The sequence below is a fragment of the Drosophila montana genome, unplaced genomic scaffold, assembly GCF_035044405.1.
Source record: "Drosophila montana isolate Dmon_TW-CO22-7 unplaced genomic scaffold, ASM3504440v1 contig_3733_1, whole genome shotgun sequence".
In the NCBI taxonomy this organism is placed as follows: Eukaryota; Metazoa; Arthropoda; class Insecta; order Diptera; family Drosophilidae; genus Drosophila; species Drosophila montana.
Window position 1 is genome coordinate 4,921,448 of NW_026998620.1, and position 17,370 is coordinate 4,938,817.

The window sequence follows — 17,370 nt, forward strand, 5'->3', positions numbered from 1 at the left end:
GTCTGCGCTTTCAGTTTGTTCACAATCAATTAAAACTGAGGCGCCAATGTTTAATTAAGCTAAAGTGCAGCCTCGCACTCAGTGCACTTTCTACCCCCCTCCCCAAAAACCAGCCCCAACCCCTCCAGCTCGCCCCTCCGATGCACTATCACGACATTCAACACTCTGACAGCGGTTTTAATTAGCGCTTCGCTTTTTGGCCGCATCGTAGAAATTGAGTTATTAGTAGCTCATTATTGAACTTTTTAATGCAGTCAGTCAAATAGTTAGTTCGCAGCCGCTGACATTGAATATAAATCGGCGTGCCAGTCTGTGGGGAGGCCCGGATCCGGAGCTTCGAGCAGCCTTCGAGCGTAAAAAGTCGCCAATAATTGGCTACTAATGGTGCCACATAAAAACTTTCGCCGGGCTGCAATAAAAAATCTCATTGAGAAATGCTGCAAAACTTTTTCGCACACAGCAAAAAAAGCCAACATAAAAGAGTACAAAGTGCACGACTACCTGATACCCTGTAGTTCAACCACAAGCGCTTTGCAAGCTCTGATCAGTTTATTAGCAGAAGAGTTCTTTAACTGAATTCAAATAAAACTGCAAGCTTTAAATTAAAGAAATTCTCTGATCAATAATATTCAGCTTAATGAAATGTGAAAAATGTAATAATGTTTTTAAAATAAAATGAGTTATCAATTGGAAATAAGCATATGCTGCCTATTTCCAGCCCTTTGCAGGGTATAAAAGCATGTGGAATTTATTTAATCTAAAAACTGTAAAAAATTGGTAGAATATTCCCTTTTTTATTAAATAGAGACCAACGTTCGGTCTGGAATGCGATTGTGATTCCATAGCTAAAAATCCAATAAAAAAAGAAAAGTGTTAATTTTCTCGTTAGATTGGAATGGAGTCCGAATGCAAAGAGTTTTGTATCTCAAAGTGTGGGAGCAAAGCGAATTTAAAAAAAAAAATAAAAAAACAGATGAAAAGTTTATTATTCTTCATTATTCTATATCGATATTAAATGGCTTTAGGCTAGAGCATGAGATAATAATTAACTAAATGAATTTTGGGTAAAGTAAAAAAAATGTTTATACCAAGTAAAGAGTATATATTTTTATTTATACTTTTACTTTTACATGTAACAAATAGTTTGCCAAGCTTATTATACCCTCTCTGTGGCATTTTGAAAGGGTATAGAGTGTTTAAAAATGCACACAAAGCAATATAAAAAGTGAGACAAACAATTAACATTTCAATTTTGTGATTTTCTACTTAAACTTTGCGTCGCCATTTATTGCACTTGTCAGAGAGTTGTTGGCGCTATTTTTTGCTGGAGTTTATGTTTTTGTTGTTGTTGTTGTTGTCGCTGTGGCGACTGTTGTTGCCACCGATGTTGCACGCTTCGCAATTGCCAGTGAAATTCATTAGCGCCAACGGCAAGCAGCAAGCGGCAAGTAGCAAGTGGGGCACCTGCTTCGAGCTGCTGTTGTTGGCTATGATAAGGGGCGTGGCAGCTAGCTGGGCTGTAGCATGGGCGTGAGTGGTGGCAAGGGGAAGCAATTCACGTGCCACGCGCATTATTGCAAACAATTTGCCCTGTTTGTGTAGTGGACAAATGACAGGCAGCCAGGCAGACAGACAGACAGACAGACAGGCAAGTCGAGGGGCAGGCAGACAGGCAACAAAAGGGCAAAGCACAATGACAGAATGGCGACTAAAGCCAGCGTTGGCAATCGGAAATGTTGCCAAAGTTCTATGGCAGTCAGACGCACACACACACACACACACATGCACATATAAGCACACACAAGGCTAAAGCACACACGCAGGCTCGCTGCCACGACGCCTCGCAGGCATACATAAAGCACACACGCACACACAGACACACACTCTCGTATGTAGTTGCATGCAGTCAGTCGTGACTCTGTGTGGCTGATACCCGGCCCCCTCCCCTTCCCTTTGCAGCTTGACTTCGCCCTTTTGGCCTGCAGTGTTTGTTTTAATTTAAATAAATGAGCTTAAGCCTAAACCTTTAAGGCCTGTGCCTGCCGCTGCCCATTTGCTGGCATTGTTGTTTTTGCCCCCGCCCCCGCCGCTGCCGTTAGCTCTGTGAAGTTACGCCCACGTGAACGCCCACAACGTCATCGTTCTGTCGAGGTGCAAGATTCAGCAAGTGCTCAGCACTTTCAAGTCAAATTGCTGCGCCGCTTAGAAGCGTCGGTCATTTAACGTTTGCCGTTTGCCGTTTACCATTCACCATTTGCCATTTACCTTTTACCTTTTGGCTGACCCTCCCTTTGGCCGGGAGCTTTCGTTCTGCTGCGCCTTAACAGCGCACACAACATCGGCATTTGAGACATTTACCTTGCAGCTGGCAGCCGGGCGCAACCGGGCGCAGCACCAGGCTCAGCTGTCAGCCAGCGACTCCTGTTGACGGTTATAGCTCAAGTGTTTGCCCGCCTTGCTATGCCCGTTGTGCCCGATGTGCCCGTTGTTATACCCTAAGCCCATTTAGAATGGGTATAAAGGGTATAATGGTTTTGTGAGCATGTGTGTAACATACATATAAATTATCTACATATACTCTTGATCACGACAAATTAAGTTGATCGATCCGATAACTATCACAACTAGAGACTTGAGCTAGAGAATGCATATTCTCGTGAGTATATCAAACGGAACACGTGCTTATAATTTAAACAACGTTATATTCACCTATTTCCATAACTTGCCAGACTTGCTTTACTTGAAAATTATAATTAAACACAAGATTTTTTATGCATTATTCTTACATAATATACACAGATTAAGACAAAATGTAGTTAGCTATCTGTTTGGGTTTAACTTAATTTTAAGCTGGCCGACTCGAGGTCAATGTTGGTCATAAAGGGCAACAGCGACAAGAGATAGACATTATAGTTATAATTATTTTAAGTATTATCATAAGCAGGCTTTGCTGCTGACTCTTTATTTGCAAGGGCTTATTCTCAGTCCGAAGCTTTAACCACTTGAGAATTATAAGCAACAAAAAGGCAGCAAAGCTTGCAAAACCGACGCCTAATCTTGTATTTATACTCCTGCGTTATACACTGTACTTACGGAAGAGCGTCGTTCTTTCTCAGAAGAAAAAGATTAGGAATATATCAATTTGGATACACTCGAAAAAAAAGTTCCCTAAACCGCCATTATTTAAGAAATGTTCTAAATTTCAGAAAATGCTCCTATCTTGAAAAAAGTGTGTTCTTTCATAGAAAAGACGTCCCTTAAATAGACATTTTTAGAAAATATTTTTAGAAACTATACAGACTTCACAATAAACTGAAAAAAAATAATTTTATTCTTAAAGGTAGCCTTTTTTTATCTTCACACAATGAGGTGCCATATTTAAGTCTAGAAAAGTTCATAATGATCGGACTCTAAAGACCGAAGCTAATCGAAGGTTGCGTGTTTCTTTATTGCAGCTTGTCGTTGGGTACAGCGTATCTGCTAGTCGAGCAGTGCCGACAGAGCACTCTTTCCCGTTGTTGCTGTTGTTCGCGCTGGTGTTGTTTTTGCCAGCTGTGCAACTTCAAAAGGATTTGGCCCCGTGTTAGTTCGCCTTTGCTCTTTTTGTTGCCGCCGGCTGAGCTGCCACTTTGCCACAAAGCTTTCTCACTCTCTCTCTCTCTCTCTCTCTTTCTCACCCATGTTGACTCCCCCGCTGCCGTTCTGCTGCAATGGGCTTGCTCGGCCAGCTGCTGACTTACCTTGCAGCAACTGCGCTGATTTGCAGTTTCTTCTTTTCATTTGTTTGGCGCAGTTTTTCGCCATGTTTTTTGTTTACACGGCAAATTTATTTATGTTCGCGCTGCGCTACATTTTTGGGGGCCATTCTTAAATATTCCCTTTCTTAAGTGCGAAGATGCAAATTTGTTTTTCCTGACAGCTGCAAAAAGCAGCAGCAGAAAACGAGTTGGTTCCAAACACAGTTGTTAAAGTTGATGAGTTGAAATTTAATTTAAATTTTAATTTGCACTTGATCTTAAATGGTTGCGGATTATCTGCCACAGCGAAAAATTGAAGGCCTCTCTCTCTCTCTTTGTTTCGAACTACAATTTTGAAACTTTTTGATTGAACTGCAGGCAGCATTTAGTTTTGTTTTAGTTCATTTTATTGTCCAAAAAGTTGTGTGATTATGCACTTAAGAACAATATAATGTATATACTGCAGCGCGAAACCCGCCGGGAATAAAGCATAAATAGTATATACATAAATGTATATAATCCAAATTACATACAAACTCTTTTCCAATATTCACTTTTTCCTTTTTATGGTAACTATTCAAACCATTTATTACTCACAACGATACAGCTATTTTACATTAAAACAGGTTGGATTTTTGCGCCTCAACTGAATTCCCCGTTTTTTCCACACACACGGGTGAAATTTACCAAGACCACGTCTCAGCATAAGTTAACTACAGTTAAAGCTTCCTAGATCTTACGGTTATTAGTCATTCAGTCAGCCCAACCGTCTTATATATAAAGACTAGCGGATATTCCCCGGCCTTGCCCATGGCAAGTTATTTTCTTAAAATTTAACATATTACCTTTTTAGCCACTACCTGATCATGGAAAAATCAAATTTATCCAAACTATCTCAAGTTAAATTCACCTAGATCATTCAAAACGAGTTTGAAGTCGATCGAACGGTAAACAAATAACTATAATACATATCTTTTACCCGCTTGTTCCACACTTGTGGGTGGAATTTGACAAAAATCACGTCTTACCGAGGACATTCATTATATAGGGTAATTACAGTAAAAGCTTTTTAACTCTTACGATTAGCTCCGTGCTTTGATCAATCAATCAGTCAATCAATCAGTCAATCAATCAGTCAGGATGTATAGAGGAGATATATAGATGTGCTTCAAAAGATATTTGGCTTTAATTTTTTACTTTTTCAATAAAAGTTATGCGATAACTTTTATAAATAACTTAAACTGAAAAAGTTGAAAATAACTTTTCACTTGAAAGAAGAAATATCAAAAAAAAACTGTTATAATAGTTATATTGACGAAAAGTGGAAAATAATTGTGAAAGTCGAATTTTTATTTTTGCATTCATAATAATTACGTGTCCTGCTTTAATGAATATAACACGAAATTCTACTGATCGCAGAGCTCTCAAATCTTGTGAAATTGAATTGTGAATTGTGAGTAAGTGAACAATATTAGTTAATCCATCGTGTTGTGCTCGGGCTGGCACATGGCACATGGCTCCAGTGTCGCCGCTCGGCGCAGCCAAAAGGTAATTCAATAAGCAAATCGCATTTCCGCCGCTGAAAGTTGCCTTACTCCGGTTGGCATGCGACGCGACGCGTCGGCATTTGGCGCATTTTAGCCCGGTGGCATCGCATTGACACCTCGTCAAAAGTTTGCAAAGCATTTGGCCCCCCTCCGTCTTGCTGCACTTCGTCCGGGCCTGCTAACTGGTTTAGTGCAAATTTAGTATTAGCCCAGCGCTCAATTTCACACAGAAATTAAATTACAGATGCGTCAAAGTGCAGCGACGGGCTGCAATGTGGCTTGTCGAGTGGGGCATGCAGCACGGGGCACGGGGCACGGGGCACGGGTTGGGGGCAAGCAAATGAGCGAACAACTCGTTAGTTTTTTGCGTCTTGAAACTTTTTTAATATTTACATTCATATTTTGCACCTTTGGCTGCGCCAACGCTGCTAGCTCGTACTTTTTTCTCCTTGTTCCATTTTTATTTTTAGTTCTTGGCCCGTTTTTTTATTGCTGCCTGCTGCCGGCTGCCTGGGCGGCAAGGGGCGTGCCGGGCGGCCGGTTGGCCATGCCATAAATTCGTGTTTGTGTTGAAAATTGCATTTGCCTTCACTTTGGAGAAAACTGAGGGCCATATTGGCCGCGCCTAAAAGCAGGCAGCGGAAAATTGTAAAACTGTGCGCCGCACATAATCAAGTTAACAGAGTTGGGCAGCCAACCCCCAAGCACCAACCCCAACCCCCCAACCCCCTGTTGTTGATTGCTATTGTTGCAGCACTTAAACTGAACTCCATTTGCTGTTGTTGTGTGCTCTGTGTGTGTGTGTGTGTATAAGTGCTGTGAAATAAATTTGGAAGCAATTTTTGATGTTTTGTTTGGTTGTTATTTGAATTTTGGTATTTTTTTTTTATTTGTTTGCTTGCAGATGTCAACAGCACTTGGAAATGATGCAAATGCAGTGAAATCAAAGCCCCTTGCGCAATTTGCACAAACAACGCATGCGGCAAATAGCCAGAGCAATAGAAATTCAAATGCAAATAGAAACTGTGGTCGTCGCAGCAAAAAAAATACATAAAAAATAAATAACAAAAGCAGCAGCAGCGGCAGCGAATCGAGCAACAGCTGCTGCCAATAACAAACGTCAGCTGCAAAGCGCAAAAACAAGCCGCAGCAGCAACAACAACAACAACGAGAACAACAACGAGAGTAGAGCAGCAGGAACAAAATGAAGAGCCATTTAGGCCCGCTCTTTGTCATTTTGATAATGGCCGCCAAATGCGCCAACGGCTATCCACAGAATCAGCATCACGGTAAGTAGAGCTGGGGCCAGCATTCAATTGGCCCATTGGCCCCACATTAAATTCTAATTCAATTTGTTGCCGCGTGCTGTGCACAGAGTCAAACTCACAGCTGGATCCCGATCCGGAGTTTATTGGCTTCATCAACAATGTGACATATCCGGCTGGTCGCGAGGCCATTTTGGCCTGCTCGGTGCGCAATCTGGGCAAGAACAAAGTAGGTCATCCACAGCCACGTCTAGTTCCTCTCACATCTTCGATTGATCGCGTTTTTTGTGTTTCTTATTGCTCAGGTTGGCTGGCTGCGTGCATCCGATCAAACGGTGCTCGCACTCCAAGGACGCGTCGTGACGCACAACGCCAGGATCAGTGTTATGCATCAGGATATGCACACGTGAGTACACAGTTTTCAGCAATTACTAAGGAATAATCCATAGAGTTTTATTCAAGTATACATTTTTCCCCTCCTCCAATTACTAAGGAATAATCCATAGAGTTTTCAGCCAAGTTTACAATTTTGCTCCCACATTTCCCATACATAAAGTTATTCTATAATTATTATTTAGAGGACTTTGAGCAGTTTTAAAAATCGTTTTAACTTTATATATTCTTTAAATGTGTTTAGTAATGAAGATATAATCTATAAATATATATACAAGTGTTTGTCCTGACTTAAAGGTGTCTTAAGCATGCGAAAGTCAAAAGAGCTGCGAGGTTGAAATTTTTACTGTAGTGTGGTTTGAGTTTGAGTGTGAGCACTAAGACGAAGCTTTACAAAATAGTTGTATGAAAAACAAAAAAACAGACACATAATTGTGCTTTGCAAAGGTGACATAATTGACTTAACAATCGTATAATTGTTTAATTAATTAATTCGAAAGAAAAAAATAATAAAATATGTAAAAACAAAATTAGTGGAAAATAAGTGGGCTTTACAGTAATTATTAAAATTTGTCCTTCGTTTTGATTGTTTTGTTTTTAACTACAATGCTGTCAGGCGTACTTCTTGGCAGAAACTCATCATCAAATCCAACCCCGTCGAAAATTTCCCGTCACTATATTTGTAATATTATATATCCATTCTATAAATATATCTTATAAACTAGTTGATGGTATTTTAATTTTGCCCAGAAGAAGACGAAGGGGTTAGATCTCATTCAGCTTTTCGTTGCAATTGATTTGCAATTAATAATTGTGTACGGAAGAGAATATTGTGGAGCGAATTGCACCAGAAATTTCGGTTTCACTTACATTTTCAACATTATTCACTTGACTTCGCCGACGACGGGCAATTTGTTATGTGTGCAATAGAGAAAATGGGGCTGTTGTTTTTTTTTTGTTATTTGTTAAATGAAAAATTGACAGGGATGCGCGGAAAAATTGGCTCACAAATTGTACTGGCCAAACCAGAAAGCACACGAACAAAGAACCGTCGGGAAATGTTAGAATTTAATAAATATTAACTCAGATCACTTTGTTCGTTACCTTCTGATCTCTTCCAAGCGAAAGACTCCGACACTAGAGTGTGTAGTTAGAATGTTGTTTAGCTTAGATTGAAAGAGTATCTACAATAAAGAGAGATTGTGATTCACCTGGCGATTCACCTTCGGATAACGCGATAGCCAGTCGGCGATCTTCACCTTTCTTCTACGGATATTGCGTTCGACGGGAGGTCGGCTACCTGGCTTAGCTTGAACTATTCTTAGTCGATGAAGCTGGTCTGCTGCTGATTCCTTGCCCCAGACTTCAGTCATCAGCATCGTTTTGATGAGCGGCGCCTTTGTAGATTTGGGATTTCAGTAGACAGTCGAGATACCACAGATTCTGAACTAAGCTATCTTTGATTTACTTTAACCAATTAAGGCGCAGGTGGCATTTACTTTTGCTTAAAACAGCTTAAAACTAGATAACAATTAAGAACCAGATAACAATTAAATTCAATTTGCATTAGTTAAAGTAGGGCTGTCCCGTCGGCTGACGTCGAGCTGGGTAGCAGGGGAGGCTGACTTAATCAGGAAACTAGCTGGTCGATTTTTGTGGTTAATTTGAGGGTCATTTTGTCGACTGGAGTGAAATTATAAGTGATCAACCACAGGAGCCAAGCTCAGGCTCAGTTTCCATGAACATTCAGTTACTTAAACTGGCCTTAAACTGGTTTTAAATTTAACTTGTCTATCTCAGAAAGTTTGCTTCTTTGGTAGGGCTCAAATTTATTCATATTTCAATGTGACATCTAACCAAAATTGGCATCTACCAAATATGGTTGGAGGCCAAGCTCTGCTGCTGGGATTCCCTCAAAACTTGTTTACTTTGAACTATAAAATTAAACATAAACCACCTTACCTATCTAGCTTGATATAATTCTTCATAGTACAAAATAAGTTGGAACTCAGAGCTCGAATTTGGTTTGGTTCAAACCCGATTTGCAGGCTTGATAAGATATTTTACTTACTCCATCTAAATAGTGTAACTTCTTGTTTCCCGACTGTGTTGAGTATTGTAGAAAATGATGGTTTAATTGTTGTTAATTATAATTTTTAATTGTTGTGTAATTGTAATTAGCTGGAAGCTGAAGATCAGCAAGCTGCGGGAAAGCGATCGCGGCTGCTACATGTGCCAGATAAACACGAGTCCCATGAAGAAGCAGGTGGGCTGCATCGACGTGCAAGGTGCATATTTGGGAACTGTTTAATTATAAAGCAGATAATACGAATATTGAGTGCTTACAGTGCCGCCAGACATAATTAACGAGGACTCCTCGGCGGATCTGGCCGTGCAGGAGGGCGAGGATGCGACGCTCACATGCAAGGCCACGGGCAATCCGCAGCCGCGCGTCATCTGGCGACGCGAGGACGGCGAAATGATTCTCATACGCAAGCCGGGCAGCCGGGAGCTCATGAAAGGTGAGTTCGGCCCACAAGTGCCACAATAAAAAGCCCGAAACTAACACTCAGACACAATCTGCAAAAACACAGTGGAAACCTACAATGGCTCCTCGCTGAGATTGCTGCGCCTGGAGCGGCGCCAGATGGGCGCCTACCTGTGCATTGCGTCCAACGATGTCCCGCCGGCCGTCAGCAAACGGGTCTCGCTCAGCGTTCAATGTAAGTCCTCCTCCGTCTCCCTCTCCCTCTCCCTCTCTGGGCAGGCCCGTTCAAGTGCAGCATTTGCTTTCTACTCCCTCACAGTTGCGCCCATGGTGCGTGCTCCTAGCCAGCTGCTGGGCACGCCGCTCGGCTCCGATGTGCAGCTGGAGTGCCAGGTGGAGGCATCGCCGTCGCCCGTCTCCTACTGGCTGAAGGGGGCGCGCACATCGAATGGCTTTGCCAGCATTTCGACGTCCAGCCTGGAGGCGGGCTCGCCCGGACCCGAAATGCTCCTGGACGGGTGAGTAGCTAAAAGTCCATTGTTTTTTTGGCGCACAACAACACAATGACCTGTCCCAAATTCACAAATTCCAGGCCCAAATACGGCATCACCGAGAAGCGCGATGGCTATCGCGGCGTCATGCTGCTGGTGGTGCGCTCCTTTTCCCCCTCCGATGTGGGCACCTATCACTGTGTCAGCACAAATTCGCTGGGCCGTGCCGAGGGCACGCTGCGGTTATACGGTGCGTATGCGTTATCTGCCAGCTATACATACCCAGGGGAATTTTGTCTAACCTTTGACCTTGCAGAAATCAAGCTACATCCGGGCGCCTCGTCCAGCAACGATGAGCACCACAATTTCATAGGCGGTAAGCTCCACAATGCTCTCCAATTCTCAAAGCCAATTACTGATTTCTGATTTCTGATTTCTCTGCTGCCAGCAGGTCTCGAGGAGGCGGCGCGCAATCTGGCCGCCTCCAGGCAGGCCGTGCGGCTCCTCCAGCCGCCCCTCGCCCTGTTGCTTTGGGCGTGGCATAGCGCGTGATATCAAAACTGAGCGAGAGCCGGCAAACAAGTATTCCTACAGGTGTTATCCAGCCCTTGAGCCCCCGCACCCGCGCCCGCACCCCATCCACGATCGAATGTGTTGCTTACGCTCCCGCTCAAACACCCTACCGCCACCCCCTCCCGCTCCGCCGCGCTTTTGTTTGTTTTTTATTTAGGCTTCCTTGTTTTGATTTCGTGGCATCGATAAACGCAACATATTGCTACACATATTGCCAGAGCGCTGTGGGCAGCCGCCGCCACGCCCCTCCAACCCCATATCATTCACATACGTATCGCGCAAATTGTTGTTCAGCCCCCCGACCCCCTCGTTCCAAGATAATGAAATGCAAAAAGTCCCGAAAAAAAGTATGTCGCATAATGTTACATTGCATATAAATTAAACACGAATACTATAAAATAGTGCATAAATATATTTAACGAAAATTATTGAATAAATTATCGCAAAACTTATGCAAATGTTTTTCTACTTATTTTTTTTTTTTTTTGCTTTAATTAATTCGACGGGTTTGCCAGGCAGCGCTTTGTGCGCCATTGGCCGTTCATATCGATCCACTGGCTGGCCACTAAACGGTAGATATAGCGGAAATATATGTTTATTCAGATATATATATATCGATTGGGTAAGTAGCCTACCCCAGCGAGTGCCCAGGAGAAGCGGACAGGCGGCGTGCAGCGTCCGTCTGTCGCACTCGGCCGCATTGTTCATATTGTGCCAGATCAGGGCCGAGCCTTTGCTCGGCTTCACGGCCAGGCCCAGGACAGGGAAGGATGTGAGTCCGCCGAGCTGCACATCGGTCAGCTGCAAGCACATAAAAGCAGAGAAGAGGGGGAAACCCGGGCAATAGAAAGCAAAGGGGGGCGCAGAGGGAGGGCCACACTAAAATGGGAATAAAGCCCTCAACTTACGTAGAGCAAAATGGTGGCAATGCGATTATCCTTGATGAAAACACGATGGGCAGCCTGCCAAAAAAGCAAATACTCAAAGTTAGATTTACATAAGCAAAGGACATTCATAAACAATTAAAAAAGTGACCGTGGAGAGGAGACTCTACCAACTCATATCCTGTAAGTCCAAGTATCCTTATCCACAATTTACAGATATCTTTATATTAAAGAAGTAAGAAGTAGAGCGGGCAGTGCCTGACTAGCAAATACCCTGTACCAAAGGCAGTTAAAATAATCTCTATATATAAAACTGTTTGTCCTGACTGACTGACTGACTGATTGGTGATCAACGCACAGCCCAAACCGTAAGAGCTAGGAAGCTGAAATTTTCACTGTAGTTACCTTATGTAATGTAGGTGCACGTTAAGACGGGGTTTCGGGAAATTCCACCCGCAAGTGTAGCAAAATCGCGAAAAAAGTTTGTATGTATCTTTTTTGTTTACAGTCAGTCAGTCAATCAGGGAGGCTAAAGTGATGTAAGATAGAAGGTAGAGACAGACTTGGAACTCACATCGTCCTGGTCGAACCAGCAATCGAAGTGCATGTAGTACTGCCCGCCAATGCCGTAGTTGAGCACTGCCAGCTGGCCGCTGTTGGTCAGATCGAAGCCGGACATGTCCTCGAGGCGCTGGCGCAGGCGCTCTCCCCGGCGGGATTTGTTGTAGGAGTAGCCCGCATTCATGGCAAAGCGTTGGGCAGCCGCCCTGCCTGCGCCCACACGGGCGCGACGCAAATAGGGTTTGGTCAGTCGCATGATGTCCTCGCGCTCGTTGGCCTGGACGACATCGTGGTAGAGTACCACATAGGGATCAAGGCTCAGCTGCTCGAGCTTGAGTGGCGCTAGGCGGAGAAAGGGCGTGGTCGCCGTATTCAAGCGACAGCGCAGCGAGGAGCTGACGAGCGGAGGACTCTGCCCGCGACAAAGGCGCAAGTGCATGAGATGCTGCTTGGCGGCCGCAATGGCAGCCAGAGCTTCCTTTTTGTCCTGCGCTCTGGTGGCGTGCTCTAACACCTGTTCATAGGTGGACCCCGCGGCTGGCCAATTGTCTGCAAGCGAACGATCGGTTCAAGCGGCAGATTTGACTTTATTTTGGAATAACAACTAACCCCTGGAAATTTGAATGTGTGCTAGTTCGCGCAATATCTCCGTCCGGTCGATCTTCAGCAGCTGATAAACGCGCTCCGGCGTGCCTGGGTACTGCTCCAGCGCCAGCTCCAGCCACCGGATGGCCTGCTCGTCCTCCCCGCGCTTGCGCAGATGCCGTGCCACGGCCACGCAGTCCAGGGTGCTCAGCTTGGCGCTGCAATGAGAGATTGGAGTCGTAGCCGTGTCTGGAGTCTGGAGACCTACTTGTATTGCTTCTGGCTGAGCTGCCCGTGCACCATGTGCCGCTCGTCCAGCTCATAGACCTGCTGTATGCGCAGCAGGCCCTTGATCGCCTCCTCCTGATCCGCCTCGCTAATCACATCCAGGCGATAGTCCGATATCTTTTGCAGATCTGTGGACAACTCGCGTCAAATATCAGTCGAGGCATCTTCCGCCGCCATTTTCCACCCACCTGCACCCGGTTCCAGCTTCATGCATTTCAAGATTCTGCCCGCATCCATGTGCATGCGCCGCACCAAGGGCAGACTGTTCAGAGGATTGGCCACATAAGCCTCCGCATCAACTCTGGCCTCCTGCTGCCGCTTGATCGCATCATCCAGAATCCTATATATATACATATATATATATAAATATATAGTTATACGATCTATTGCTATTGCTCTACTTACAATCGGGTTATCTTCACCTTGCGCTCCAAAGCGGCCACATAGAGGCGCAAATCCGTGAGCAGATCGTTCTCGCCTTGGAGCACTCGCGCCATGTCATGCGTTGACGTGGCCACAGAGTTCTCAACCACGGCCTGTTTTAGGAGGAGGAGCAGCAGCAGCAGCAAGTAGCTAGACAACATTTTGTATGCAAGTTTTCCACAGAAATAAATACGCGAGACTGGCCTCGGCTTTCAGCGCGGAATACCCCTAACGAATTGATTAACCGTTTTAATCGCCGTATCTGAAAATATGGAGCTAGAAAACTTGGACGGGAATAAGCCAGAAATGAAGCAATATTGTAAAAATAGTTCCCTTCGAAGATGATATTAAATTAAGTTCTTTGAGTAAGATATTACAGGGTCTTACTTAAAGTCTTAGAATGCTTGGATTCCTGGATAAATTTGAAAGTCTTATTTGCAATAGACTATTAGAGTTTCAATGTTCATTATTGTAATGTAGTTATTTAGGTAAATAATTATATTCTATCGTTTATGTTAACAAGTCGAAAAATTGTATGCCTTTCCTCATGAAATGAGAATTGCAACGAAGGGCGATATTTATAGATTTAATTTTCATTATTATCATGTAGGAACTAATATATATCATTCTTATTATTTATTATTTTGACAAGCAAGTTTCATCAAAAAATAACATTAACAGGTCGAAACACCCCGAGGAGGTGAGAATTGCATAGAAGGGCGATGTTTGTGGAGGAGACAGCAAGTTAAAGTGCGCTAAAGGAGTGCGGAAAAGAGAAAGCGAATTAGAAAAACAAATCAAGTGAGCTCTAGGATGGGCAGCCTGGAACTTTCTTAAAATAGATATGCTCTAAAACACACACCCACACACGCGAAAGGTGGAATGGGGAGAGGCATCAGGCATAAAAAGTGATATACTTTACGAAACCCTAAATATCAATGCTTAATGAACCAGGTCTCGAAATCGATATTTATCGATTCTAGCCAAAGATTAATAGAGAAAGATTCCTTACTGAGAACGTGTTATGCAGCTGAACAAATAAAATGCATGGAGACATTATCTTGAAAAAATTGCGATTGAAAATTCTTGGTTTTCAACAGATTTCACTCTGAAGTGTTTGCCCTTTGGCTGAATGTGAGGTCGCTGTCAAGTGCTTGTCAAAGCTATTTAACTGTCGCACACTCTGGACTGAACCAAAGGTGATCAATATGAAGTCTAAATATTTACAAATTCAACAGTCGCATGTTTGGCAGACGCTTTTTGATACCCTTGCTGAGGGTGCTATAATTTTGTCGTGAAATGTGTAACGCATAGAAGGAGACATCTCCTACGCCAGAAAGTATATATATTCTTGATCAGTACCAACAGCCGAGTCGATATAGCCAACTTTTTTGTTTGTTTAGATATCTTGACCAAACTCGGCAATTATAGGTCTCACTATGCTCCCTACATTTAAGCAAAATCTTATATACATCGGACCACTATATCATGTAGCTGCAATAGGAACGATCGGTCGAAAGTAGGTTCTTATTTGAAAAACATTTTGGTTTCTCAAGATATCTTGACCAAACTCGGCATTTAGTAGATTAACTATGCTCCTCATATATATGCAAAATCCCAATAACATCGGACCACTATATCATGTAGCTGCAATAGGAACGATCAGTCGAAAGTAGGTTCTTATGTGAAAAACTTTTTTGTTTTTCAAGATATCTTGACCAAACTCGGCATTTATTAGTTTTACTATGCTCCCCATATATATGCAAAATCCCAATATCATCGGACCACTATATCATGTAGCTGCAATAGGAACGATCGGTCGAAAATTAAGTTATATGAAATACTTTGTTGTTTCTCAAGATATCTTAACCATACTCGGCATTATCTATTTTCCCTGTGCTTCTTAGATACGGGCAGAGCACTAGAGCATTATGAAAAAGTTGGGTCTGCAAGGGTATTATATCTTCGACGTGCCGAAGTTAGCTCTTCTTTCTGGTTACATTTGTTTTACATTTTTATATTTTCTCCTTTTTCATTTTTTGTTGACACAGCATTTTATGTCAAGCAAGTGCAGATGTTTGGCTGGCGAGCTTGAGAGATTTTGTTTTCGAAAATCTCCATATTCTTGTTGATTTGCCGCTGACTGTTGCAAGTTGGAAAAGTTCTCCCTCTCACCTGCTAGGAGCATCATCAAGATGGACGTTGAGGGCGCCCAACGCAAACAGAAGACCTCGCCACGTAACGAGCCGTATGTCCATCCGGTGAATGGGATTGTGCAGCCGCCAGTTATGCCGCCGCCGGGGAGACGAGGACGGAGAACGAATGTGCTGGAGAGCCTGAAGTCGGTGCTGAAGTATGTGTGGAAGAGCCGCTGGTCGTACTATTTCCGATATCCGGTGGATGCAGTTGCTCTCTGCATACCGGACTATCACAATTTGATAAAGCATCCGATGGACCTGAGCACCATACGGCGGCGGCTGAACAACAACTACTACTGGAAGTCGGACGAGGCGCTGGGCGACTTTGAGCTGATCTTCGAGAACTGCATGCTCTACAATCTGGAGGGCAGCGAGGTGCACAAGGCCGGCAAGGAGCTGCGCGAGGCCTTCTACACGCGCCTCTCCTACATCGACATGAGCAACGAGACCGAGCTGATTCCCCAGGCCGTGCTCAGGAAACGCAAGGCCGAGTCCATGATGCAGATGAATCCAATCTATGAGAGCGTGACACCGGCTACTCCTAAGCTGCCCAAACAGAGTACGGAAACTATTTGGTCACCAGCCGAACCGGAGATTTACACTGAGCCCGAACTCTACTCGGAGCCCATCAAGTTCGAGGTGAATCCAACCACACTGTTCGAGTGGCAGAACTATCTGGTCGAGAAGAGCCACTCGGAGCAGCTGCTCCGTGCGATGACCAAGCGCAAGCGGAACCTGGTCAATTGGCCCTTCAAGTGCTGCGACCTGTGGCGCGAATATGCCCAGAATCTGCATTACGATCACGATGCGGAGGAGAAGCTGGACTGGGATATTCTCAGGAACAGGCTCGAGAACAATCAATTCGATAGCTTTGAGGAGTTCGTGGACAAGTTGCGAGTTATGTTCCAGAACGCTTTGACCTGTTTTCCCGTTGATGAAACCTTGATCGAAGCGGTGAATGAGATAAATGATATTCTGGAGTCTCGTTTGGAAGATTTTAAAAATTCTATTGCCGAAATGAAGCAGCGGGTGCGACAATTGGTTACCAAGAAACTTCAAACTTACAACGCAATTATTGCCCAGCAAACAAGCTTAATTAATTCCGAAGAGAATTTTTCATATGCGCACGAATGTTGTGAATAATATTATAATCAAGTTGGGTGATGTTTCAAGTTCTTGTAATAAAAGAAAAATAAATCCCTCCAAAATTCAAATGCAAAACTGTTTTTGGAGTCCTCGTAACAGTCCGCCAGGTGTCGCTACAGTTAACACTGCGATTTCTACTTAACATCACCAATTGAGCTAGTAGTTGTTGTTGGCTAAAATAAATTGTGGACAAAAAAACAACTTACAGCCTTTAAGTCTTTCTGTAATAATTTTTTATTTTCAAATAGTAAATTATTATTGTCTTTAAAAAAGTGCGATTTTATTTCTTGCGATACTATCGATAATTCAGTATCTGCGCAGAGTGGAATTTTCAATATCGATACGCGATAATATCTGGCAACTGCGAGCGTACAGAAGCTCCTCGAGAAATTTCGTTAAAAATCGGGCAAATGTCGCAAAAAATTGATAATTTGTTGTGAAAAGTGTTTATTAGTGTTGTATGAAGTGCATAGTTATTAAAATTGCATTATCAAATGCTTTAAAATGTGAAGTAAAAAGCTGAAAACCTGATTTGTGAAGAGGTAGCCTTTTTTTCATCATCGTAAAATACATACAGACATTCTCTCACACACACGCAACTGTATATATGTATAAATAACGCGCGGGCGCGAGAGAGAGAAAGAGCGTAAGCTAGTGTTGAATGTGTGCTTGTGTGCGTGAGTGTTCATTGCGCTGTTTTATGTTTCGTCAATGAGAGAGCAAGCGCGCCAAGCAGGCGAATGCGAGAGCAAAGCAAAAACCAACAAATAAGTGAACGAAAATAAAAACGA

General features: G+C 43.4%; 3 protein-coding genes across 3 annotated transcripts in view; 2 read left to right on the forward strand and 1 right to left on the reverse strand.

The window, feature by feature from the left end:
- The window catches only part of DIP-gamma (Dpr-interacting protein gamma), a 48,806-nt gene extending 37,898 nt beyond the window's left edge, over positions 1-10,908 (forward strand). The window contains exons 2-11 of the mRNA XM_064694705.1: positions 6,189-6,573; positions 6,660-6,778; positions 6,855-6,955; positions 9,124-9,230; positions 9,291-9,464; positions 9,537-9,665; positions 9,750-9,948; positions 10,023-10,171; positions 10,238-10,297; positions 10,373-10,908. Coding sequence (XP_064550775.1) covers positions 6,489-6,573; positions 6,660-6,778; positions 6,855-6,955; positions 9,124-9,230; positions 9,291-9,464; positions 9,537-9,665; positions 9,750-9,948; positions 10,023-10,171; positions 10,238-10,297; positions 10,373-10,473 — 1,224 coding nt within the window. The 5' untranslated portion in view covers positions 6,189-6,488 and the 3' untranslated portion in view covers positions 10,474-10,908. The remainder of the gene's footprint in view (positions 1-6,188; positions 6,574-6,659; positions 6,779-6,854; positions 6,956-9,123; positions 9,231-9,290; positions 9,465-9,536; positions 9,666-9,749; positions 9,949-10,022; positions 10,172-10,237; positions 10,298-10,372) is intronic.
- A 21-nt stretch (positions 10,909-10,929) lies between these two features.
- LOC135436931 (prolyl 4-hydroxylase subunit alpha-2) lies at positions 10,930-13,407 on the reverse strand. The gene is made up of 8 exons (XM_064694704.1): positions 13,218-13,407; positions 13,001-13,152; positions 12,793-12,940; positions 12,549-12,742; positions 11,953-12,488; positions 11,403-11,456; positions 11,130-11,295; positions 10,930-11,059 (listed from the first exon to the last, which is right to left on the reverse strand). The coding sequence occupies exons 1-8, from the start codon at positions 13,394-13,396 to the stop codon at positions 10,989-10,991; spliced, it is 1,500 nt and encodes a 499-aa protein (XP_064550774.1). The 5' UTR covers positions 13,397-13,407; the 3' UTR covers positions 10,930-10,988.
- Positions 13,408-15,286: 1,879 nt separating this feature from the next.
- Positions 15,287-17,241, forward strand: tbrd-1 (testis-specifically expressed bromodomain containing protein-1). Its single transcript, XM_064694618.1, has one exon. The coding sequence runs from the start codon at positions 15,431-15,433 to the stop codon at positions 16,574-16,576; it is 1,146 nt and encodes a 381-aa protein (XP_064550688.1). The 5' UTR covers positions 15,287-15,430; the 3' UTR covers positions 16,577-17,241.
- Positions 17,242-17,370: the final 129 nt, after the last annotated feature.